Genomic DNA, 26,175 nt, shown 5'->3' with positions numbered 1-26,175 from the left:
CAAAACCATTTTTTTTTAAATTTCTGTATTATAGTGACATTCAACACTTTTGGTTGGTTCGTCTGTTTTACCTTCCATTTTGGAAGAATATCGGGAGTGATAATTGAACTCGTGACCTTTAGCGTAAGAGGTATGAATGTTACCACTACGCCAGATCGCCTCCACTTTTAAAAACCAAGAATTTAGGACTGATTATCGAAAATGTCGATAAAATAACAGGAATCGAAACTGACTTTTTCTAGTAACGATGTATTTGCGGCACATATAAATTTATTTGGTTTACATGCTTTTCGCTACGTACAATATTCATTCTAAATAGAAAATATTATGATTTCTTTGCGATTATTTCTCACGTTAGTAGTTTACCTGAAGCAATCATTCTGGTCACCCGCTGTCGCAACTGCCATTGTCCGCGCACTGGAGTTCGTTTCGTACATTTACACTCAACCAATGCCGGCTTATCACAGGTAGGAAACCCGCGCTGCAGATTCGATTGGAGCAACACACGCTTGTTCTGGATAGAATGGCGCCGCATCGAAAGGGGCAGGAAGGAAGCATACGCCCGAGCCAACCATCAGCCACGGTGGTGGTAGAAAGTAACATTCGATCTTCAGCGCTATCAGCAGCCACAGCAAGCGCGACCAACCAAGATGATCCACCTGAGCCAAGAACGCACCCACCGAGAGCACTACAACGAAGAAGTGTTTATATAAAAAGCCGGGACTCAGGTGGGTCGTCCAGTTATTGTTTTTGAACAGCCGATTAGCGAGGTCGCACTAAAATCGTTCCGGGATTCTACGCTGTGGATATCGAACGCACTAACAGATAACCGCGCGCGAGTTTCTGTCTTTCTTCCAGGGAAGACCTTAGACCTTGGTGTGGAAAGCAACAAACAACGTGCAGAAAAAAAAAAAAGAAGTTGGAAATTATTCTAGAAGTGCAAATTAAGAAAAAACAGCACCGGGGAGAACTTTTTCAATCTAAATTAATACAAGTGTTCGGGAAAAAAGGACTGAGAAACGATACGGAACGACAACGAATAGTGATCGAATTTTAATTAAAAGTGGTTTTTGGCTGGCGCGAAGAGTGCTGAACTTGGGGGAAGATCCAGGATGTTGCGATTTTTATTGCTTCTTGCGGTATGTGTGTGCGGTTAATTTATTCTAAGTGGATCGTGGGTTGTTATAATTTATTAACATTTGTGATTCAATATCAGCAGCAAAACCCAAATAACCATATCAATTAATTTATCTGTTTATATTGAAAATATCTTTGTTTCCCGAACGTTATTTATGAACGAAAATTATTGTTGCACCTTGGAAAAGATTGGTCATGTGAATTGAAGATATGGAATGCAACTTGCAAACGACGTACAATTCTTAGTGCATTTAAAATTTAAAATTCATTTGTTTTGATTCAGATAGTAGTAGAGATGTAGAGATGTATTGCCTATGAATTTTCAAATATGTTTTCGTGGAAACCATTCAATGGACAATAGGATTAATTGTTGGCAGCAATCACCGTACGCTTTTGGGAATTAGATGGAAGGCAGTATTTGTGCTTTTATTTATTTCCGCTTTTGGTTCTTCCTGAACTCTTAATCATTTTTCTGGTACATGGCAGTGATGACGGTATAGCGTTGATAAGCTCGATTTAATTTCATCTGAAAATGAATCAACACAGACGCAGCTTTACTGGTAATCCACGTGTGTTGTACGTGACACGAGAGGATTTAGTTATCAATGATTAATTAATGATTACACATTTGCTTCTACACCCAAAATTGATTTTTAGCTCATATTTTGTCATCCCGATTTATTGCATTAAATGAGCCTAAACATAACAGAAAATGTCATGACTCCCAAATACTGGTAAGCATTTGTATAATATATAAGGTACAGCAATATGAGATTGAAACGAGCGAGCAAAACAAAAGCCGAATAAGCTTTCCGCATACTTTGCCACATACACGGCCCAGACCGATATTGATATAGCTCTCTTTTTCACTCTAAGAAAACACTTTCCAACTTCATTTTATAATCAGGTGCAATATTATCACGCATTTACTCAACAGCATCATTAGCTATGTGGATAGCGTAGTCGTGTAAAACAGCCTTGCATTCCAGCCGGCCTTAGTTCGATCTCCGTTGACGTCGTTTGGACTTTTTTTTGGGTACGATCCAAAAAAAGATGAAAAAAGAAAAAAGAACGAGATTTCTGCTTTCATGCATACAAACATTCTAAAGCGTTGGGGAACAGATGATTTTATTTACCCATCTGACGCTTCAAGACACGAAAAGGCACGGTTTCTGCCGAAAATGAAATGCTTTCTGGCAACGCTAGTTTGGGTGTACCCTTGTATACCCATCTCCTTAATACAACCACCAACAATTCTTTGAATGAACTTTAATAAAAATGATTTTTTCTGAGTGTCCACCGGAAACTAATCGATTCTGGCAGTTTCAATTGCATTGAAACTTGATCATTAACTAGCTAACCCGGCAAACTTCGTCCCGCCCAAAATTTGTTTTTTGTTATCAATACCTTCAAATATTCACGTTTTTTACCAAGTGCAAGTGAGGGGAAGGGGGAGTGTATTCATCATAGAAACGTTTCGTACCCCCTAAACCTTCACATGCCAAATTTGGCTCCATTTTCTTGATTAATCCTCGAGTTATGCAGAAATTTGTGTTTCATTTCTATGGCAGAGCCCTACCCTTCTTAGAAAGATGGGAGGAGTGTTGAACCACCTTAGAAATGTTTCTTGCCCCCTTGAACCTCCACATGGCAAATTTGGTTCCGTTTGCTTAATTAGTTCTTGGATTATGCAGAAATGTATGCTTCATTTGTATGGCAGTCCCCTCTTTCTGAGGGGAGGTGTGTCTATTCACCAGAGAAACGTTTAGTGTCCCCTAAAATCTTCGCATGCCTAATTTGGCTCCCTTTACTTGTTTAGTTTTCGAGTTATACAGAAATTAGTCTTTCTTTTGTATGGCAGTTCCCCCTTAGAGAGGGGGAGGAGTGTCTAGCCACCATAGAAACATTTATTACACCCTAAAACCTCCATATGCCTAAATTGGTTTCATTCGCTTGATTAATTCTTGAGTAATACAGAAATGTGTGTTTCATTTGTATAGAAGCCCCCCTCCCCCCCTTACAGAGGGGGAAGGAGTGTCTAACCACCATAGAAACATTTATTGCACCCTGAAACCTCCACATGCCTAATTTGGTTTCATTTCCTTGATTAATTCTGGAGTTATGCTGAAATTTGTGTGTCATTTGTATGGTAGCCCCTTAAAGAGGGGGGAGGAGTGTCTAACTATCATAGAAACATTTTTTGCACCCTAAAACCTCCAGATGCCTAATTTGGTTCCATTTGCTTATATATATTTATATATATATATATATATATATATATATATATATATATATATATATATATATATATATATATATATATATATATATATATATATATATATATATATATGAAATGGAGTGATGTCTGTCTGTCTGTCTGATTCTTATAGACTCGGAAACTACTGAACCGATCGACATGAAAATTGGTATGTAGGGGTTTTTGGGGCCGGGGAAGGTTTTCGTGATATTTTGAGACCCCTCCCCCCTCTCTAAGGGGGGGCTGCCATACAAATGAAACACAAATTTCTGCATTACTCTGAAATTAACCAAGCAAACGAAACCAAAGAGTTGGCATGTGAAAGTTTTAGGGTGCAATAAATGTTTCTATGATGGTTAGACAGTCCTTCCCCCACTCAAAGGGGGGGCTGCCATACAAATGAAACACAAATTTCTGCATTACTCGAGAATTAATCAAGCAAATGAAACCAAATTTGGCATGTGGAGGTTTTAGGATGCAATAAATGTTTCTATGGTGTTAAGATACTCCTTCCCCCTCTCTTAGAGGGGGCTGCCGTACAAATGAAACACAAATTTTTGCATTACCCGAGAATTAATCAAGCAAATTAAACCAAATTAGGCATATGGAAACTTTAGGGTGCAATGAATGTTTCTATGGTGATTAGATACCCCTCCCCCCTCTCTAAGGGGTGGCTGCCATACAAATAAAACACAAATTTCTCCGGGTTAGCTAGTATATATATATATATATATATATATATATATATATATATATATATATATATATATATATATATATATATATATATATATATATATATATATATATATATATATATATATAAGTTAACAAGTTAAATGAATTTCGGGATAATAACGTAAGCCACTGAACGAATTGGAGGGTCGATGACGACTGAAAATTTACTTTATTGCCTATTTTCACAGAGGTCTGATTATTATGGTTTCCTAACTGCCTGTTAAGCTGTTTCTTTTTGCGTGCATTCCGGGTGTGTTGATGCGTGGTCAGCTTGTTAGAATGTGTGTCAACGCTTGTTCGTTCGATGACACTTTGGTTCACATCGTGTGGCGTGGAGCGATCGCTTGTTGTTGTTGTGTTGTTAATATCGGGATGCTCGATAAGTATTGTGGGTGATCCTTTTGTAGGATCTAACATTATATATATATGTATATAGATTTACTTTAACGATTTCAGTAAAGTCTATATATTATCGAAAAACAAAACCGAAACCAAAAAACTGTGATGAGGGTAGCATTTAGTTATTTGATTTTTTTATTTATATACAGGTCGGACACGACTATATACGGACTCGATTATATATAATTTTGGACTCGATCATATACAGTTAAAATAATCATTTTTTATAATTTAAATATAACTTATTTAAAGTGAAAGTTGTATATCAACGTGTAAAAAAGGGAAAATTATTTGGCTATTATGAATACGGTGGAGTAAACATCGTAATCATTTGCGTTTATTATGTATTTTTTGGATAAAATTAAGAATAACTCTTTATAAACCACTAACTTTTCTGATTTTCACTTCCAAAATGTTACTTTAATTCACTAACTTGGAAGTTTCACAACTGTATACTGTATTGAATGTTCTCATCTTTCAAATGGAAGCAACAAAGTTGTCCTACGTAGTGTAATTTTTAAATTAGAGTCAGTTTAGGTCACACAGAGCCCGTAACAGAGAAAACTTTCAATAACTCTGTCATTGTTGAAATCCACATATGCGTAGAAGGATTTTTTTTCATCAAATATGATCCTCTATCACTTCCTGGAAGATTTCGGATTTTTAATGTGAGAAAGATGTTTTCTGACTTAAAGGGGATGAATCAAAAATTAAATTCGAGCCAACCGCGATTAATCGGTTACATATTACTAACATAAGACAAAAATTGTCAAAATATTGAACTCCCGGCCCCGTCAGGCTAACGCCATATGTGCCTTAATAAAATATATATTTTGGGGAAAAAAATTAAATTCTTCTTTTATATTCAAAAAACGAAAAATATATGCATATAAAAATATTTTTTTGACTCGATTATATAAATGATTCGATCATATACAGTAAAAAGAAATCGGAAACTGTATGTAATCGAATCCGCCATGTATTTATATACTTTAATTTATTTCCTTGCTCTTTAAAATATAGTGATAATAATATTGAATCATTCCAAGGCTTTTATTTTTAATTCAATGCTGATATTTACATGGTGTTGGGTTCAATTCCTGATCGGTGAAGAATTTTTTTCGAATTGGAAATACGCTTGAACAGGCATTGGGATGAGCGTTAGGGCTAGATTATCAGTTAGAGTTAGGTTTGGGTTCGCTCGGTTGCCTGAACTCGGAAACGATCGCATTAGCAGTGTGGCGATTTTGGTAACATATTGTTTTATTGAAACGTGATATTTAAAAAAGTAGCAGGAAAATTAATGGGTTACACAAAAAAGTACTGTAAAAAATTATAAATGAAACTCACTTCAAATAACAAATTAATATTAAAAATTAATCATTTTTTAACGACTTTCATTTCAAGTAAAGAAATAAAAAAAATGATGTAGGTAGTGTAGAAAAATCAAACGCATGTTATTATTTTAAGACGTCTGCTTTTGAGTTGTAAAGAACTATGCAAATGCGAATGCGGATGAACTGCAAAGTTTAAATCCTCTCTGAAACAAAATTATATAGATATAGATAAATAAGTTTAAGTTTAGATAATAAGTTTACGAATACTTAGATACTGCAATTTTATGGAGAAAAAATTACCGAAAAAAATTTAGTACAAATCTTGTATCTGAGTTCCTTATCTAACTATTTTAGACATTTTTCATTCCTTTTTCATTTTTTTTTAAATTTTATTCACCATGAAATGAGGCGTTCTAAAAAATCAGTATTTTGCCGAATATATCACCTTTTGAAAATTTGTAATTTTCAAAATATTGATTCAAATATTGACCACTTACCAGAAAATTCAATGTATTCCACACTTAGGCAAACCATTTAAAAAAAATATGTTTTTTTATGTGGTCGAATAAATAGTCTATAATAAATATTTTTGAAAATTCGAGTATTCTACAAATTTATGCGAAACCCTATTTTTCAGACGACACTCATACAAGATACTACACTCAATGTGTGAAATAAAAAAAAAATATGGACGGTGGTTCAAGACACGACCGCATTGTTGACGTAGTACTACGAGATTGTCCCATTCAATGTACTTGTTCATCACATCGGGTCAGAATGAAACAAAATTTGAAGTTGAACTCTTTAGTAGATTTTTTTTATGTAGTGATACATACTCACAGATACGACAACACTAGCCAACTACATATCGTGACTCTACTAATGCACATGAAGCATGAACCGGACCGAACCGTTGGTGTGTTTATTTTCAGCCACCTGGTCCGTAAGAACATATAAAAAACAATTCGCGATGGCACACACAAAAACAATTTGTTTTTTATATTTGTAGTCACAGAGGCGAAAGAAATTCTTCTTATTTAAAGCCTGTCTTGTTCAACACATCATCATCATCATCTCTTAAAGTTTGCTTTTAGTCTTAAGGAATATTGTTGACTGCTCGTAACGAGCTGAACCGCTCTATGTGATATGAGCATTATGGCGATTCATTACGATAGTTTGAGATTCAACGAAGCGTTCGAATATCTAGGAATGTTGTTAGGGTATGTTTGAAGATGATTTAAAAAATCGTAGAGACTAGAAATCTTGTTCATTAAGGTGCTGGTATTTGTGCGCGTAGATTGGCTACATTATGTGTAAAGGCATTCACTAACGTGGAGCGAAGCGTTGAATTAAAAAAAAATAAAATAAAAATGAAGCCTTTATGATTATTTTTGACGTTAGACTAGGTCTTGCATTAAGGGCACCAAATCGAAAAACAGGTCACGTTTTTATCAAATAATGTTAACGTTAATAACTATTTTTGATGCGAATGGATTGTGACGATTTGCATACCAATCGAATTGGAACATATCTAAGATTTGTTTTATATGCTATACTTTACAATCCCATAGACTGTAAATGGTTTGAATTGATGAAAATCGGAAGCATTTTCCATACATTTGTTCTGTCCATTTTTGTGCTTACCAAACCGTACTGTCAATAACGGGCAACGTATGCAACCGCGAGAATGGAAACAACGAAAGGGGATAACTAAAAGAGAATATTTGCGACTTGAATTCCACACTTGATGTCGCTAGCGTTTAAATCTTGCATCTCCTCTGAGGAAAATTTTCAGTCTCTTTCTATACCCAAGACAACGAATATCGCTTATTCTGCTCATGTGGTGTCATATTAGTTTCTACTTGAGCCGTGAACGCGAGAGAATATGTTGCAATCAATACCTCGAGCCGAGCCATGACAATGCAGGCGTCATCATAAGTATTTTCGCCAGGGAAAAATCGTTTGGAAAAATCAAGTTCGGCCGTTGGTGGCTCGACGGCTCACAAAGAAAATGATTCTTCTGCTGGAATGCAACTGCACCTCACCAATCAATCGTCTCTTCGAGAACAGTTATGATAACAGAAGAGTTTATTTTTGTGCAAACTGATTATAAGTTTGTGTGTATTAAGTCGCTTCAAGCCATAGGGTGTTTGGCTTTATGTATGTTTATTCTTTTTGTAGCGTAGCTTTTAATCTGTAAAATAGCGTACTTTCTCTACTCTTAGTCACTAGCTGACCCGGTGAAATTCGTTCCACCCAAAATTGAATTTTCCATGTGAATTCTTTCGAACATTCAAGTTTTCTACCTAAGCGAACATTCGTAGGTTCAATCGCAGAATTCTTCATTGATTGATTGGCCCTTTACTATTTCCTTATATTATAAACTTTTTAGTACTTCTACCATAACTCGTGACTATAATATAAATTTATTCTTGGACACACTTTTCGCTCAAGATTTTTGATTCACTTGATTCACTTTAAAAATTTATTTGATACAAAAAAGTAAATTTTAATTTGCAAAGCGCATCATTCCACCTGAAAATTCAATATCGTTAGCACAAACATCCAATGGACTAACAACGCTTATCACGATGCAATTGTAGAACATACAGGAATACAATTTTTTGAACTTTCTGACTTTTCTCCAGAGTTTTCCAATAAAATTCCAATTTTTTTCTCCGCTGTACTAATCTACGGGAAGAGGCGAATACAACAAAATAAAGACGATTCAAATTTCTTCCTTCCTTCCTTCCATTCCTTACTCGGTTTTTTCCCTTGCCAACACATTTGGCCTTCAATTTTTATTTATATAAATTTGCATTTACTCTCGTGCTCATACTCAGTGCAATTCGTGCATCGACATGAAGAAACAAATCGCGACATATGATCAGTTTATATATTGTCCTAGTAAAGGCACGAAAGAATCCCTGCTTCTAGAACTACTTATAAAGACGCGTCCACATTACGCCAATCGGCCGCCCGGTAAAGCTGACTAAATGTGGACGTACCGCCCGGGCTTGCCGGCATGCCGAAAACCGACTCGAATCAAACCGAGCCCAATCCGAAACAAGTGGGTCCGGTTCGAGAAATTCGAACCGAAACAAAACGAAGTAAATTAGCGTTGACGACATTATGCTTCGTGTGTTCGTGACGGCTTCGTGCATCCGATGGGACTTCGGCTTCGTGCACCCGATGGGGCGTCCACATTGCATAACGAACCGAATATGCCGCTTGGTACAGGCTGATCGGCATCATTCGGCATAATGTGAACGCGCCTTAAAAATCCATCCAAGCCATTAACCCTTTACAGGCGCACTGAAACTTACTACTAACAAACTTTTTTTATGAATTTTCGTAGCATTTGCATTTCGGGCGAGCGATTTAGGCGAGATGCGCAGAGTAATACAACCATTCCATGCCAGACCGATATAGTGGCTCTCAGATTTTCGGGAAAATTGGTTGTTTTGGTAGATTTTCGTGAAAATTGTTGGTTTTTTATTTTTTCATTAGGGTATCCATTTCCAATTTAGGGTGGGTCGAAAAACCAATTATAACTCAAACAGTGAAGATAATAAAACAGGTAAACAATTTAACAAATAATGTAGGTTTGTTTTTTTTTACATTTTACTCGCTGCTTGTGCTGTGGAGGGAAAAGAAACAAACATGTTTGCATACAAATCGGCCGTTAATTATTAAATTATAAATTTCTTTAAAAATAATAATTTTTGATCTAATGTACCGCTTTCAACCGAAACCGTCTCCGCCCGTCTTTCAAAGAAGTGTTGTACAGAAAGGCATAGGAGGGCATAGCAGTCACGCTTATCACTACACCACCGGCACTGGCCACTGATTACTCAGGTTTTGCCTACTGCACAACTTTTCACCTTACCGTTTGCTTCAGTATGTTCGTTTCGAATACAAGAACGTAACTTGAATTTGAACTGCTTCAATGAATGATTGTTTTAGTTCGCTCGAAAAATTACGATTGAAAACTTCGCTTCAGTGAAAGACATGAACATTAAGCGAAAAGAGCGTGCGAGATATTTTCGTTATTGAGTGTGGAACGAGAGCAATATTTTATTGAACCAGCGTAAATGAGCTGTAACTTGAAATGCAGTAAGTTCATTATTAAGTGACCAAATCCTTCGTCGTGTTCATCTGATTTGGCACCTTGAGATTTTTTTTCTCGAACAAGGAAAAAAATTACAAAGAAACAAAATGGAAATGAGGAGATAAAACATCTAATGTACAACGGCATTGATATTAACTGACAAAATTGACTACTTGACGCAAAATAAATGGCCAAAGCTCTACGTCAGTATAAAGTTTGTGCAAATTGTAATCACAGGTAATTTCAATCTACTGCCACTCAAAATATTCTTAGAAAGAAGACGATACTATGCTAACCTTTGTTCCTTCAGCACACCCATCGTGCCCAATCAGACTACCTTCACGTTATGGCCGTACAGATACAACATTTACCGTTCGCTATTACGCCTGGAAACTAGAACGCAACAATATTGAATACATCAACCCAAAAATATACAAATCACTTCTGTCGTCTGCTGCGCACTAAATCTCTACGATCTTGACTAATCTGCAATATGGGTTTTCACGCCTCTGAAGCGCCACTCGAATATGCTTTCAGAATTTTTAAACGTAACAACCCGGGTAACCTATTAGTAGCTGTGAACACAACACCAAATAAAATAACGAAAATGTGCAAAATTTCTGCCGCCCAGCTTCACCCTGGTCCACATTTGAAGATTTCATTTTCACGCAAAAACAACGCAAACGCCGGTACTCACTTCTATTTCGATTGGAACGTGACCAGCATTGGGATACCACAGTCCAAGCACAACAACGTGGTTCTCTCGGACAAATACACCTTGCGGGATCGGTAGCCATGTCCAAAATTGGATCACGCTGCTGTTATTGCCGGCGGGATCGAGGGGATACGTCGGGTTCATCGTGGGTAATAAAATGCAAATTGGAGGCGTGTATTGATAATGATTTTTATTTTTCAGGAATAGAATAGTTCGAGAATACTTTTGAATGTGAAACAAATGTGAGTCATAACCATCAAGGGAGCGTGGATAATGTCGCTTCTACTTGGCGCATAGAATACGGAAATAGTGACGAACGTTTCTGTTGATAATAGAAGATAAGAATTATTCGCATGCAATGAAACAGTCATACAATATTCCATGCAATCTTCTAGTATTTCATTAATATTCATGAAGAAGCTGCGGATGATTTCATGGTTTAGAAGTTTCAGTTTTTTTCGACAATAACCTGTTTCTCTAGAAGAATCTAGCAAGCCATCGGTTATTAACCTACTTCGTTAAGATAATATCATCTTGTGATTCGAACGATTATTCTTTCCCCTCGCCCGTAGATCCCTTCTTCAACAACGCAATAGAATTCCATCATCCTTGGGAGAGAAAAAAAAACATCACTGTATTAGAAACACCCAGATCTCAGTTTGTGTACAAAAACAAATAAATTCTGGAACCAAACTCAACCAAAAAAAAAAGCTGTTATAAGAATTTATGCAAATTATCATTATTATCTGGTCGCTTTTTATCGATCGGGGATAGATGGGATCTTCTCAGGTTAGTGCGAATGCGAATGATTGTTACCGCGACTGTTGCGGTTCGTAACGGGTTGGATCACCTTTCTTTCCGAATACATTAGTCGCCGACCGGCCGGCAACGAAGCAGGTTTTGTTCGTTGATTGTTTACTGTTTATTGGTTGTGATGCAGATGAATCTGATGTCTGGCAAGTTCAAGGATGTATGTGGGAGTGCTGCCAGACTAATTTATTCGTGTTTCATGATTATTTTCTCCAGAAAGGAGTATACAAATTCTCTCCGATTTTCATCTAATTTTTATGAACTTTGTACATACCATGGTAGCTACTCAACATTCCAATTTTCAACATCGTATGACCAATTTTTATTTTAATTACTACTCAATTGCAACTTATTATACTATTCATAATCATTGATAGCCTTCTAAAAATCAGCTATATTTGTTGGAAAAATTTATTGGATATTTAATTATTTTATATCACTTCTATATATTTTTTCTATTTCTTTATTGAATACATTTCTTATATCTTTTTATAAAAATACTGTTTTAATTTGTTGAAGTCTGACTCACGAAAATATTGTCTAAATGTTTTCGTGAGTCAGACTTTAATTAAAGTAAGATGGTCGACAAAGTTGTTGGAAAGTCGGAAAGGAATATTTATGGAAATTTAATCAATCTGTAAAAAACCTTATACATGATTCGAATTTAATATTGAAAATTCTTACATCTACACCCAAAATTGATTTTTAGCTCATGTTTTGTCATCCCGATTTATGACATTAAATGAAACATAACATAACAGAAAATTTCATGACTCATAAATACTGGTAAGCATTTGTATAATACACTAACTGACCCGGCAAACTTCGTCCCGCCCAAAATTTGTTTTTTGTTATCAATACCTTCAAACATTCACGTTTTCTTACTATGAGCAAATTCATGGGTCCAATCGCAGAACTGTTGAATGAATGATCTTCTATTCATTCCGTTGAATTTACTTTTTACTATAAATTTCCTAGTATTTCTAACAAAACTCATCATTATAAAATCAGATTATTTTCAGACACAATTCTCGTTCAAGATTGTTCAACCACTTGTAAATAACATGTTTCTCCGTTACATGGAATCAATGTTGTGTACAGAAAATATGATAGAATAAAGACAGCCCTAAATCGGAAAATGCCTTCTTTGAGTTCTGCTCTTATCAACACATCTGGCGATCCTTTTTTTTGGTATAGATAGAATAGGTATAGATAGGAGAGTCCAACCACCATAGAAACATTTATTGCATCCTGAAACCTCAATATGCCTAATTTGGTTTCATTTGCTTGATTAATTCTCAAGTAATGCAGAAATTTGTGTTTCATTTGTATGGCAGCCCCCCCCCTTAGAGAGGGGGGGTGGAGTATAATTCGGTTTCATTTGCTTGAATAATTCTCGAGTAATGCAGAAATTTGTGTTTCATTTGTATGGCAGCCCCCCTTAAAGGGTGTGTCACATCAAATTGCATCACGGAAAAAACGCTGTAGAAATTTAATTTTTAGGAATTATATCTTCAGCTTTCGCTTTAAAGTCAGATAAGAGTGTATAGATCACGTTGGCCATGCTTCACTGTCAATTTTTCGTAAATTTGGAAAAATGTCGTCGAACGAAAAAGAGCGTCGTGAATTAATCCTGCGCACAAATTTCGAGAATCCGGAGTTGTCACATCGGGACATCGGTAAGATGCTGGGAATCGTCCAATCCACGGTCAGCAGAGTACTAAAACGATACTTCGAGAACTTAACCATCGACCGGAAGGTGAAGAATGGCTAAAATGGATGCTCCGTCAGTGAAAAAGATCACAAGCGCGTAGTTAAGCAGTTTAGACGTGATCCGAGAAGTTCGGTCCGGGATGTCGCCAATAAGCTGAATTTGTCAAGTTCATTCGTCCAGCGGACCAAGCAGCGGGAGGGCCTGCGTACATACAAGGTTCAGAAGGCTCCTAACCGCGACGAAGGTTTACCTTAAGGAGTGCCTACAGAAGCGCTTACTACCACTATTGAAGCAGCACGAGGGCACGACCATCTTCTGGCCGGATCTCGCTTCGTGCCACTATTCAAAGGACGTGTTGGAGTGGTACGAAGCCAACGGGGTCACCTTCGTGCCAAAGGAAATGAACCCGCCCAACGCGCCGGAGCTTCGCCCAATAGAGAAATATTGGGCGATTATGAAGCAGGCCCTCCGGAAGAACCCAAAAGTTGTCAAATCGGAGGCGGACTTCAAGAGAAAATGGATTTCTGTTCAAAAAAAAACTACAACCTGACGTTGTACAGAACCTTATGGACGGGGTAAAGAGGAAGGTACGAGCATACGGGCTTGGGCTCGAAGTATGAATAAAAAGAAAATGCCAAAAGTTATTTAATAGTTTTTATTTTACTGTCTAAAATTTTCAAAAGGATCGGTCTACTGGGCGAATTTCTACAGCGTTTTTTCCGTGATGCAATTTGATGTGACACACCCTTTTGTGAGGGTTGAAGGGTCTCAAACTATCACGAAAACTTTCCCCGGGCCCAAAAACCCCTACACACCAATTTTCATGTTGATCGGTTCAGTAGTTTCCGAGTCCATAAGAATCAGACAGACAGACAGACAGAAATCCATTTTTATATAAATAGATGGTACAGCAATATAAGATTAATCCGGGCGAGCGAAACAAAAGACAAATAAGCTTTCCGCATACTTTGCCACATACACGAGAGACAGTCATTGTTCTCCTTCATGTGCTCCTTTTTTACCCTTAGAAAACACTCCCCGACTTCATTTTATAATCAGGTGCAATATTATCACATATTTGCTGAACAACTGCTGAAGCATCATTCGTCATGTAGATAGCTTGGTGGTGTAAAATAGCTTTGCATTTCAGCCGGCCTTGGTTCGATCACCATTGACGTCGTTTGGATTTTTTTGACACAAACCCAAATGAAATGAGAAAAGAAAACCGAAAGAGATGTCTACACGCATACATACAAACCATTTTTAAGCTCTTTAAGGTGGAGGTGGAAGCTAGCCACAATGGCGCTCATTTCTTTCATCTCCCTCCCTCACCCCTCGACCGAATATCAATAATTTTGCGAAACAGTGTGAAGAAAATGATCGTTTTCGCACACTTCCCATGAAGTAATATCAACCAAACTCTAATCGATTACTCACAAGATATTAAATTTTCACCTGCTGTCGCACTGTATAGTGAAAAACGTCGGAAAACTCGAGCAAGTGCTCTGAAAGTTAAATTTTAATTTTTCAATCTTCGGCAATGGTTTTGTTTGTATTGGTGAAAGCATCGTTATTTTTTCGACACTGATGCCAGACAACATCATCGAAACAGCTATCAAAACCACTCAATAAAATGTTATTCCTGAATTATAGCGGTTCATGTTATGAAAATCAATAGGATAAAATTGTGTTGATATCAATACAATCATTATTTTTACGTTTAATGGGTATATAATGTAAGTTTTAGCAACTTTAACATAGGGTAAGATAATTGTATTGCAGAGCTCGGAACACTGCCACGGCTCCCTATGCTTGCAAAAAAAATAAACGGAAAAGTATTACATTCAATCTAAATGTCTCGGCCAACGAAGAGAAGGGTTAAGGTTCTCCAACGTGAATATGTGAAAACAATACGACCAACGAAGGAAAAAAATTGAGGAATTATCAACATCGATACTTTGCGGAAGAACTTGTTAATATCAAAAGAGCCCCAATTCGCATGTGTTATAAATTTGCTCATGTTACGCTCGCGTATAATCAGAATTTTACTTCATATTCAAATGCACCTTCCATATATATTTATGTTTGCAATCGTTCATCGGAACATATCGTTCATACATTTATCTTCAGTATTGAATTGTTATTTTTTTCAAATGTATTCAAAGACTCGTGTCAATGAAGCGCCACACAGTCTGATAAGTGAATTGATCTATTTACATGTGCTTTGCTCTTCTCTCACAAACACTATTACCCCATTTTTACACGTGGGTTTACCTATACTACTACAATGGCTAGCTTCCACCTTCACCTTAAACATCTCATTATTTACGCATTTGACTCTCCAGCACACTAGCGAGTAGACATCTCTTTCTGTTTTCTTTTCTCATTTAATTTGGGATTGTGAAAAAAAAGTCCATACGACGTCAATGGAGATCGAACCAATGCCGGCTGGAATGCAAAGCTTTTTCACACGACCACGCTATCCATTTAGCTGCCAGCGCTGTTATATTGAGGCGTGATAATATTACACCTCATCATAAAATGAAGTTGGAAAGTGTTTTCTGAGAGGATAAGAAGAGGATAAAGAAGAACATGAACGAAAATACATCTTTCTCTGTCTGGGCCGTGTATCTGGCAAACTATACAAAAAGCTTTCATATGTTTTTATTTAAATGTGTCTCCTGTTTCGCTCGCTCATATTGGCTCTAGCATATATATTATACAAAGGATGTACAAATGGTATACCAGCTCGTGCATGATGAGGCGTCTCTTCTGTGTGAAAAGCATTAAGATGGTGATGAATATGCTATTCAGCATGGTGCCAGACACTTGGGAAGCGATTGGCCTTTGAGGGTAGAAACTTTTGAAACAACCCGATATGTATAGTGGGAGTGGGATATAAATGATTAAAACGAGTGGTGACGATGATTACAACAAATGCTCGGATAGTATTCGAGCTCCGATTGCTTGGATTGTTTAGCAGTGGCTATATCGCACGGCGTTCCGAAATACAATTTTAGAGCAGTTAAAACTCGTACATATGAAACGAAAGAGATGCAATCGAATACGTCATTTCTGGTCGTCTATTGTATTTTAGTGGAAATGTACCGAAATATATATAGAAATGTGGACAATGAAGGTTCAGTGCTACGTGGTTTAAGTAATCAACATGAAGTAAAAATTTTCATTTAAGTTTTACTAATTTAAAGATGCTTTCAGGCCTGCTGATCTGGTAGAGATTAATTTGCTTCCCTAAATCACCATATCACCACCAGAAGTCGACACTGTACGTACGACATCATAAATCTTGATATGTCAAATCCCTAAATATGACCTCAATTACGATCTAATGTGATTTACTGTACAACGATTTCCCACAGCATGTCCCAGCAAACATTAAATCATATGAATAGCCATAATTAGACGCGATACACATACATCGAAGACACTTTATGATATATGATGCATATAACTGGTATATACACGCAAAGCCAAAGTGATATACGTATATGCCATATTTTATACGCATACAAAGCCGTATATAACGATATACGATTCTTTTTACACTGATATGCGTTTTGACTCGACAATGCTATATAAACTGAAAAGAATGTGCGTATATTATACTGCATATCCTGATACTAAGATGATCGTTATGCCGATATACGAGTCCATCAATCATATAGGAAATCGTGTTTTGGCATTTTATACGATATCGGATATACATGATGCATCCTTTGATTGATATTTTATACGATTCTTATTTGATACGAATTTATATGCGACCTAGCATATGCAAAAGTTATACGATTTAACGTTTGCTAGGGTAATACAATTTTCACGCAGTACTGCATTGATTTAATCAATATGGTCATGCCAATTAAAAACTGCATCAGACTGATATCTGCATAAATGATTTCGTGTAGATCGATTTTACGATAGTTTATATCATAAAACCGATGTTTGTTATACCGAATTAAGACTTAATCTGGTAAATTAAATAGTGGTTTTCGCATTGTATACAATTTTAAATGCACCTAATTTTTTTCATCGACATTGTATATGATTATGATTCGATCTCACATTATACGCGACTTCTAATATGCCAAGTTATGCGATTTAATATTTGCTGTGAATGTCAGATTCAATGGACATCCCCACCAGAGGTTAGCCTATTTTACTCGATAGCATACGTATATTTGAATGTGTCATATCTGAAGACTGTGGCAAGAAAAGCGCATTAAATATTATATAATTGTTGCCATAAGGCAATACGGAGGTAAGAGTTTTGATATAATTGTAACACGTGCATTTTCACCGGATGAATGTAGCCGATGTTCGGTTTTCGAATCATGGTGCTGCTTGACATATATGTTTAACAATTTCTCCTTGTAGGCTAAATCAGTAATTAGCACGGTAGAAAATGACTAGATTGGTTGATTTTTTCAAAAAGCTCATTATATTTACTAATTATTTCTTTCGATGTACAGTAGTATTTTGCGCTTCCATATTTTTTAATTAATATTTTTTGAGTGCATCATTGACGTTCCCTTCGGTGTTTTTTGACGTTTGAAAGGTCAGCCCATTTGAAGAGCAGAATTCGTTAACTGGGCTGTTTATTCCACCCAGTTAGCGGACAACCGCTGTATTAGTAACAACCCTTCAAAAACCACTAACTTTTAAGTTTTTCATTTCCAAAATATTATTTAAATCCACTAATTAAGATGTTCCTCAACTATATTCTGTGCTAATTTTTTTCATCTTTCAAATGGAAGCAACATAATCCTTCTATGTAGCGTACTTTTCGAATAAAGCCAGTTTAAACCAACAGAATTCGAAACAAGAAAGAAGTTAAAAAAAACCCTGTCATTGTTGAAATTCGAACATACCTTTTGAATTTAAAAACATTAGACAAAATGGCCAAAAATTTCCACCACTGCACTAAAGCTAGTGATTTCACAACAATCGATCAATTCGACATCCAACTTCCTGAGCTGCCTGAGTAAAGTAATATTACTGAAAAACACATGACGTCTTGTAGCTTCCTGATAATATTTTGCCACCATAGAACTCTTATTTGTTCGCTCATAATTGCACTTGAATTTGCGATGTGTGCTTCACGATACCGGTTCCATTAGTTTAAATTTCGGAAGCTTTAATTTGAACTGATCAACAAAAATATTGTTCGAGTTATTAACGATATGGACACAGGCGCTTTTATTGATTTATCGTATAAACAACATTTATCGTTCGTCATGTACGATATACGGAAAAAAATCAGCGCCCATCGATACGTTGCTCAAGGTCGCGTAGCTATGTCAATCAGCAGAATTTGAAGAAGCTTTTTTCTGTGTTCATGCGACGATTCTTGTGATCTTCAAACGAAATATTCTGACGCAAACTTGTTGTTCTGGAATCGCCGGCGATGGTTTATTTTCTAGCATTAATCCCCTATGAATGATAGGCATTCGTGACTGGACCTGCTTATGGGAAACCGTTGCTTTTTTTCGGTTCCGTGATGAGTTATGATAGTTTGTTTTTTGCCTTTCCCACTCGATGCAGGAATGATATCATTCACATAGAGCCTGATTCTCGAATACACTACGAATACACTTCACGGTGGAAACGGTATGAAATGCATTCGCGATGACAACAGTACGGTGTCGACATCTGGATGCGAGATTAGTTTCCCACTAAATTTATCATTATAAAATCAAATTATCTTCAGATCAAATTTTTGTATGAGATTATTATATCACACGAAGAAAACAAAGTTTTCCGCTCACATTGAATACCAGTTTGATAAGAAGAGGTTAATTTTCATTAATGATTTTTTATTTGAAAATTGCTCATTCTGCCTGAAAACCCATCATTATCTTCGACACTTCACTAACTCGTAAAACGTAGTTCAATGGCGTGCCGTTTATTTCGTTTCCACCGTGAAGTGTATTCGAGAATCAGGCCCATAATCTCCTTCCTTCGCTTGGCATCATGATTTAGGGAAACTCCCATATCGATCTCTTGTGCCAGAGTCTTATGAAAAGTGAGAATCTTATTAGGGTTATTTTGGTGCCAGGTGTCACTCAGTTCCGTTTTAGAGAATTTCATGCTTCCAAAAAAACAGATAGGAAACATGCATTGAAGTGAAACAATGTCAATTTTCTGGCGATCTTTCATCATCAACATGGGAATAAATTAATTAATATATTGGTCACCTATGTCACCGGTGACATTCACTGCTTCTGTCCTATCTGCATACGAAAATAGCTGAGCTAGACAATTGAGCCAACTAGGCGGCACGTGCTGAATACGTCAATCTACACGACACCACTCGTATGGCAAAACAGTATACTGGTGGTTGATTTATGATCCTTATGCACATCACTGCTCTCAACGGTACCGAACCGTGATACCGTAAGCAAATGCGATGCTGCCAACATCGGAATACCTTGGATGAATTAGTCAATGTGAGAGGACCGAACAGTGAACGGGGTATCAACCAACCGGCAATTCAATTTCAATATTCTGTTTCGTGTGACTGACTTCACGGAATAATCAACCCACTCTTGCCTCTCCGAACACCTCGGGACAGGTTTTATCTCAACGCTCAACGCGTCGGTTTACGGGTATAATTCAGAAAACAATCAATTAGTGTAATTTTTTATTGTCATACCCCTTCTTGTCGGTGACGGCACCAGGGGGAGATAATTCATGTCTTAGCTCTGTTATTAGTGTCGTCGGGTTGCACGTTGCTGGCAACCGTCCGTCAACACCTCGCGTCTCAATTCAACTTGTGCTTTTACTGTTCTTGCCCGTTTGATGTCGGTAAGTGATCGGTGCGTGGGTTGGGCTGTTTTTTTTGCCACAACAGACAATTTGGTTCCAGTGCGAATTTCATTATATTAGGCAAAAACTGTAGCTTATCGAGAGCAGTTTTCCCCCTCATTCTTTTTGGGATCTTTTGAGAAACACAGGAATTTAATGGGAATTCAGAATACGGATGGTGACATTTAGTTTCGCGTCAGCAGATTATCTCGGTCGGTTGCCAAACTGGTGAACGCCGTCGAAATATTTCAGCCTCATAATGCACAGTGCGAGGCGACAGCGGGAATGCGTTCGTTCCCTGGCAATGGTACAAATCGTGTAGATAACCGAGAAGGATACCACCAGACGCCAGCTGATTGTTTTATACCATTTGGGATTTATCGCTTCCGCAAGGTTTATCAAGGGGAATTATTTTACGCAGTGTAACCCTTTGGAGAAGTCACGGACATCCTAAGTAATGGTATAATTCTGCGGAACAATTGATCAGTTTTTTGCATGTTCGATTGTGCAGTAAATATGAGTATATATAGCGATGTACATTATTTGACCCTTCAAGAAATATGAACCTTGCATTCCATGATTTTTAATACGATAAATTATGTTTCATGTGCATAGTTGATGTCAATTGTCCTGCATGGCATGAGTTTCTGACCTCTTTGTTATTCACTATTTTTATTTTATTTATTTTATTCTATAACAATCATAACACAAATAAACTATTAATGTATCGAAGTATGTATTACAGGGCAGATTCGATTTTTTTTAAGCTTTCTACTTTGGTATTAATTATCATTTATTATAATATATATATTCATAACATTTAACAATATATTTAATGCACCCAGAAATTATAATTATGGTGGTTCTTTCGAACAGTTGCTGTGGCAAATACATGGAGTTGGGATAGGTCGACTGCACCCCCAGTGAGATTAATCTTTTTGAGGGGGGTGTTAAGCAGAAATACTCAGTAGAGTTCACAGAGCTTCAACACCTTAGGCACTCAGATGATGTAGTTACGAATATTTTCTCTAATACGCATTCTCAGTTGATGTTTGAAGTCTGTCATGTTACGTTGAGCTCGTAGACTAAGTGGCAGTTGGTTGTAGCGATGTTTCCCATAATACATGAATGATTTTTTCATTGCCTCAATTGCCTCTATTCGAAAGAGCTCCTTGGTTTCTCAGCAGGTAGCCATGCGACGGAGTTGTGAACGATTGATTGTGATGAGCAGATGGATCAACTTGGAGCTTCTGCATTTGGGTTAAACACTGAAGGGCAGGAAATGGTAAGATGGATGGACTAACTTCAGAATATAAACAGACAGAAGAATACAGTCGTGGTTTACTGTGAACAATTTTTAGGTATCTGTTTCGGATACGTTGTAGAATTTTCAGCCTTGACTTAGACGCTGCTCCCCAAATTGACACCATATATTGCAACGAATGGACGAATGCATGATACGTAAGTGCAGAGCTGTTTGTGCGACAGGAATTGAGAAGCTTTCCACAACATTCCGCAAACTGAACTTTGGCTTCTTTGGAGTTTAGCAATGTGATTTTCCCAACTAAGCGCGGCATCGAGAGTTACACCAAGGTATTTAAAGGCGTCTACTTGCTCCAAAACCATTCCATTCACAACTAACTCTTTATGTGGTGGTAATCGTAGTCGTGGCGAGTGAAACACGATATATTTAGTTTTACTCAAGTTCAAAGACACAAAATTTTCATTGAAATAATCTTGAAAGACATGCATATCTTTGTTCATATGCCGGACAATATTCTCTGGATCTGATGCTTGGTATGACAGAGATGTGTTATCTGCGTACAAACGAGGCTTGCCATATAAGTTTAATCTTGCCAGGTCATTGATGTAAACCAAAAACAGTAAGGGACCAAGGTTACTTCCCTGTGGCACTCCAACAGATAACGGACACTGGGCACTAATGGTGTTGCTGATCACAACACATTGGGTACGGCCAGTTGAGTAACTCTTAACTAGATCGTTAGCTGTTCCTCTTACGTCATACGAATCCAACTTTTGCAGCAGCAGCTCATGGTCTATAGTGTCGAAGGCTTTTTTAAGATCCAAAAACAAAACTCCCATAATTTAACGTGAATCCATTGACTTGTAGATGTCATCAGTTAGCTCACACATAGCAGTTAGAATACTGGATCCGGCTCGAAATCCATACTGATGGCTATTCAGAACATTATTCTGGTTGAAAAAGCTGGTAAATCTTGATACCAGAAGTTGCTCTAGTATTTTACTTAGAACGGATAAAATTGATATTGGTCTATAATTGTTGATATCCGTTTTGCTGCCAGACTTATGCACGGGAATTACTCGAGGCATCTTCAGACAATCGGGGAAGATACCAGTCGAAATGCTTTCATTGAAAACGTCCCGTAACAGTTTAGAAAACATTTCATGATGTGTTTTGAGGAACGCTACATGGATGCCATCTAAACCGCAACTTTTGTTGGAATCAAGATCTCTTATTCTCAAAATAACCTCGTGATCTGTAGTTGGCGCCAAATAGATGGAGTTTCGCAAGGGATTGAGCGTTCCAAATTTATTGATATTCCGTCTACTAGAAATTGAACAGGCAAGCTGGGGTCCAATTGAACTGAAAAACTCATTGAAACGATTGGCAACGGCAGGACCATGTGAAGTTAACTGTCCATTCACGTCGATCTTTACTGAATAATCCCGATCTTTTAGTCCGAAAACATCGTTCAGGTTATTCCATATACTTTTCTGATCGGCGTTCCGGAACAGGTTATCATACTAGTGCCTTTTACACTGATTTTTTATTTGTTGTAACATGTTTCTTATATTTCCGTCATGAGGAATTTTGTTATGCTTCTGAAGCATATTATCTTTCAGCCGTTCCAATGATCAAAGGACATCCATGGACAGTGACCTTTGATTCTTGCTCTCACCTGAACTGACCTCGAAAACTTCTCCTTTAATCGGTTATATAAATCTAACACATATTCCAAACGTTCAAAAGCGGTTCCTTGAGGCATACACACTGTCGGTGCCTTAAAAGCTTCTATTAACCTGCGGTAATTGGTGATGGTTTTACTAAGCGTTCGACATGTGACATCCTTGTGCACATTGAAGGTGGATAGAACAAAGTTGTGGTTACTACAATCGTTGAATATAGTTTCATTCACTATGTTATTTAGCATTGTTTCGGAACAAACTACATGATCCAGAATATTGTTGCTGGCTGGTCGTGTTGTATAAGTGTTTGTAACTGAAAAATTGTAGCATTTCAACATGTTGACATATTCACTTGTAATACAACTCACAATTTGATTAGTCGGGACGTTAATATCTCCAACAATGACATGAAACTGATTGGTTTTTGAAGCTGATAGCAAAGACTCCAGATTTCTGAAGAAAACTGATTAATCAAACGAAGGAGGTCTATAAATAGCATGAATGTGAAACGGGGTTCCACTTGCTTCTAGCCGCAGGTGCACGTGATGGAAACCATTTGCATGTACATTTCCCAGCTCATCAAACACAGTTTCTGATTTCTTTTCATTGTATATAGTCCAATCCTGTATATAATCGAGTCAAGAAAAATTTTATTTTATCGTTTTTTTACATGTATTTTTCGTTTTTTGAATAAAAAAGAAGAGTTTCATTTTTGATTCATCTCCTTAAAGTCAGAAAACACCTTTTTCACATGATTTTTTTTATCCAGATTCTCTCAGAAGGTGATAGACGATGATATTTGATGACAAAAAATCCTTCAACGCATATGTTCAAATTCCAACAATGACTACTAGAACTTTTTTTTTTTGTTTCGGACTCTGTTGCCTCAAACTGGCTCTACATTAAAAAGTACGCAACGGAAGGCGATTCTGTTGCTTCCATTTGAATGATGAGAACATTTAGCATAGGATATAGTAGTGGAACATGGATAGTGGATTTTAATAACATTTTGGAAGTGAAAAACTTAAAAGTTAATTATTTTTGATGTGTTTTTATTAATTTTATCCTAAACAATTATATTAAACTAGATTGTTTATATCAATTAAATTGAAGCTCTCTAACTGCTCTACAATTTGTTCTTTGACACCCATCTTCTATCTTCCTTAATTTGGCTGCAATATCGATATAAACGATTCCTGGGGAAAATTCAAGCAAAATCTTCAAAAATAACAATTTTCACCCCACTGTGCATGTAATAGCCACTTAAATTTCACCTTAACGTTGAAAGGCTACATTATTCGAAATATAAAAAAAAATCCAAACTGTATATAATCGATTTCAAAATTGTATATAATCGAATCACATAACCGAGTCTGTATATAATCGAGTCCGACCTGACCTACTTTTACTTATAATAAAGTTAGTTACACAATTACACTCTACACTCTCTTCTGAATCTAGGGAACGCAGTTGCTCTTTCAGTAGCTCGTTGCACGTTCTTCCATAGCCTTACTGCTCGATGTTCTTCGAAGGACGAAGGACGCAATAAAAATTCTTCCCAAGTGTTTTGGGTTATTCTTCGGAATTTGAAGGTACATGGTTCAAGTTATTAAATTCAAGAATTCTACTATTATTCTTACTATTAGGTATTTTTCAGAAAATTCTGAAATATGGTCAAATTCGTCTTTACACAAACCTGGAAACAGAATTAAGAAAATCAAAATTAGAATTTCGTTTATTTATTTATTACGAAACACATCTCCACACTCAAATAGTGGGATAATTAGAGAATGAACAAGTTTTAATTTGATATGCCGCGAAGTGAATTGTTTTAGAGGGACCAAGGATTGCATCGCATTGCACACTTTTTGACAAACTGCATTAATTTGGGCTGCCATGCAAATGGAACACAAATTTTTGTATTACTCTAGAACTAATCAAGTAAATGAAACGAAATTTGGCATGTGGAGGTTTTAAGTGCAAGAAATGATTCTATGGTGGTTAGATACTCCTCCCCTCTCTTAGGGGGGCTGCCATACAAATGAAACACAAATTTCTGCATAACTCGAAAACTAATCAAGAAAATGCCAAATTTGGCATGCGAAGGTTTTAGGGGACACAATACGTTTCTCTGGTGAATAGACACTCCTCCCGTCTCTCTGACTCTCTGTATCAAACATTTATTCCATATAACGGAGAAAAATTATATTTGCAAGTGGTTGAAAAATCTTGAACGAGAATTGTGTCTGAAAATAATCTGATATTATAATGATGAGTTTTGGTACTAGGAGTTTCATAGTAAAAGGTAAATTCAACGGGGTGGATTAGAAGATCAATCAATGAACAGTTCTGCGATTGGACTCATGAACTTGCGCTTAGTATATATATGATACTAAGCGCAAGATATATATATATATATATATATATATATATATATATATATATATATATATATATATATATATATATATATATATATATATATATATATATAAAATATATATAAAAATGGAGTGATGTCTGTCTGTCTGTCTGATTCTTATAGACACGGAAACTACTGAACCGATCGACATGAAAATTGGTATGTAGGGGTTTTTGGGACCTGGGAACGTTTTCGTGATATTTTGAGACCCCTCCCCCCCTCTCTAAGGGGGGGCTGCCATACAAATGAAACACAAATTTCTGCATTACTCGGAAATTAACCAAGCAAACGAAACCAACGTTGGCATGTGAAGGTTTTAGGGTGCAATAAATGTTTCTATGATGGTTAGACAGTCCTTCCCCCACTCAAAGGGGGAGCTGCCATACAAATGAAACACAAATTTCTGCATTACTCGAGAATTAATCAAGCAAATGAAACCAAATTTGGCATGTGGAGGTTTTAGGATGCAATAAATATTTCTATGGTGATAAGATACTCCTTCTCCCTCTCTTAGAGGGGGCTGCCATACAAATGAAACACAATTTTTTGCATTACTCGGAAATTAATCAATCAAACGAAACCAAAGTTAGCATGTGAAAGTTTTAGGGTGCAATAAATGTTTCTATGATGGTTAGACAGTCCTTCCCCCACTCAAAGGGGGGGATGCCATACAAATGAAACACAAATTTCTGCATTACTCGAGAATTAATCAAGCAAATGAAACCAAATTTGGCATGTGGAGGTTTCAGGATGCAATA

At 36.7% G+C, this 26,175-nt stretch overlaps 1 protein-coding gene across 1 annotated transcript in view; it reads left to right on the top strand.

The window, feature by feature from the left end:
- The first annotated feature begins 720 nt into the window (after nt 1-720).
- The window catches only part of LOC129767614 (uncharacterized), a 33,116-nt gene continuing 7,661 nt past the window's right edge, over nt 721-26,175 (top strand). The window contains exon 1 of the mRNA XM_055768664.1: nt 721-1,139. Within this exon, the coding sequence (XP_055624639.1) occupies nt 1,113-1,139 (27 nt within the window). The 5' untranslated portion in view covers nt 721-1,112. The remainder of the gene's footprint in view (nt 1,140-26,175) is intronic.

The sequence above is a fragment of the Toxorhynchites rutilus genome, chromosome 2, assembly GCF_029784135.1.
Source record: "Toxorhynchites rutilus septentrionalis strain SRP chromosome 2, ASM2978413v1, whole genome shotgun sequence".
Taxonomy (NCBI): domain Eukaryota; kingdom Metazoa; phylum Arthropoda; class Insecta; order Diptera; family Culicidae; genus Toxorhynchites; species Toxorhynchites rutilus.
Note: the sequence above shows the minus strand (reverse complement) of the source record. Positions and strands in the feature narration are given on the sequence as shown.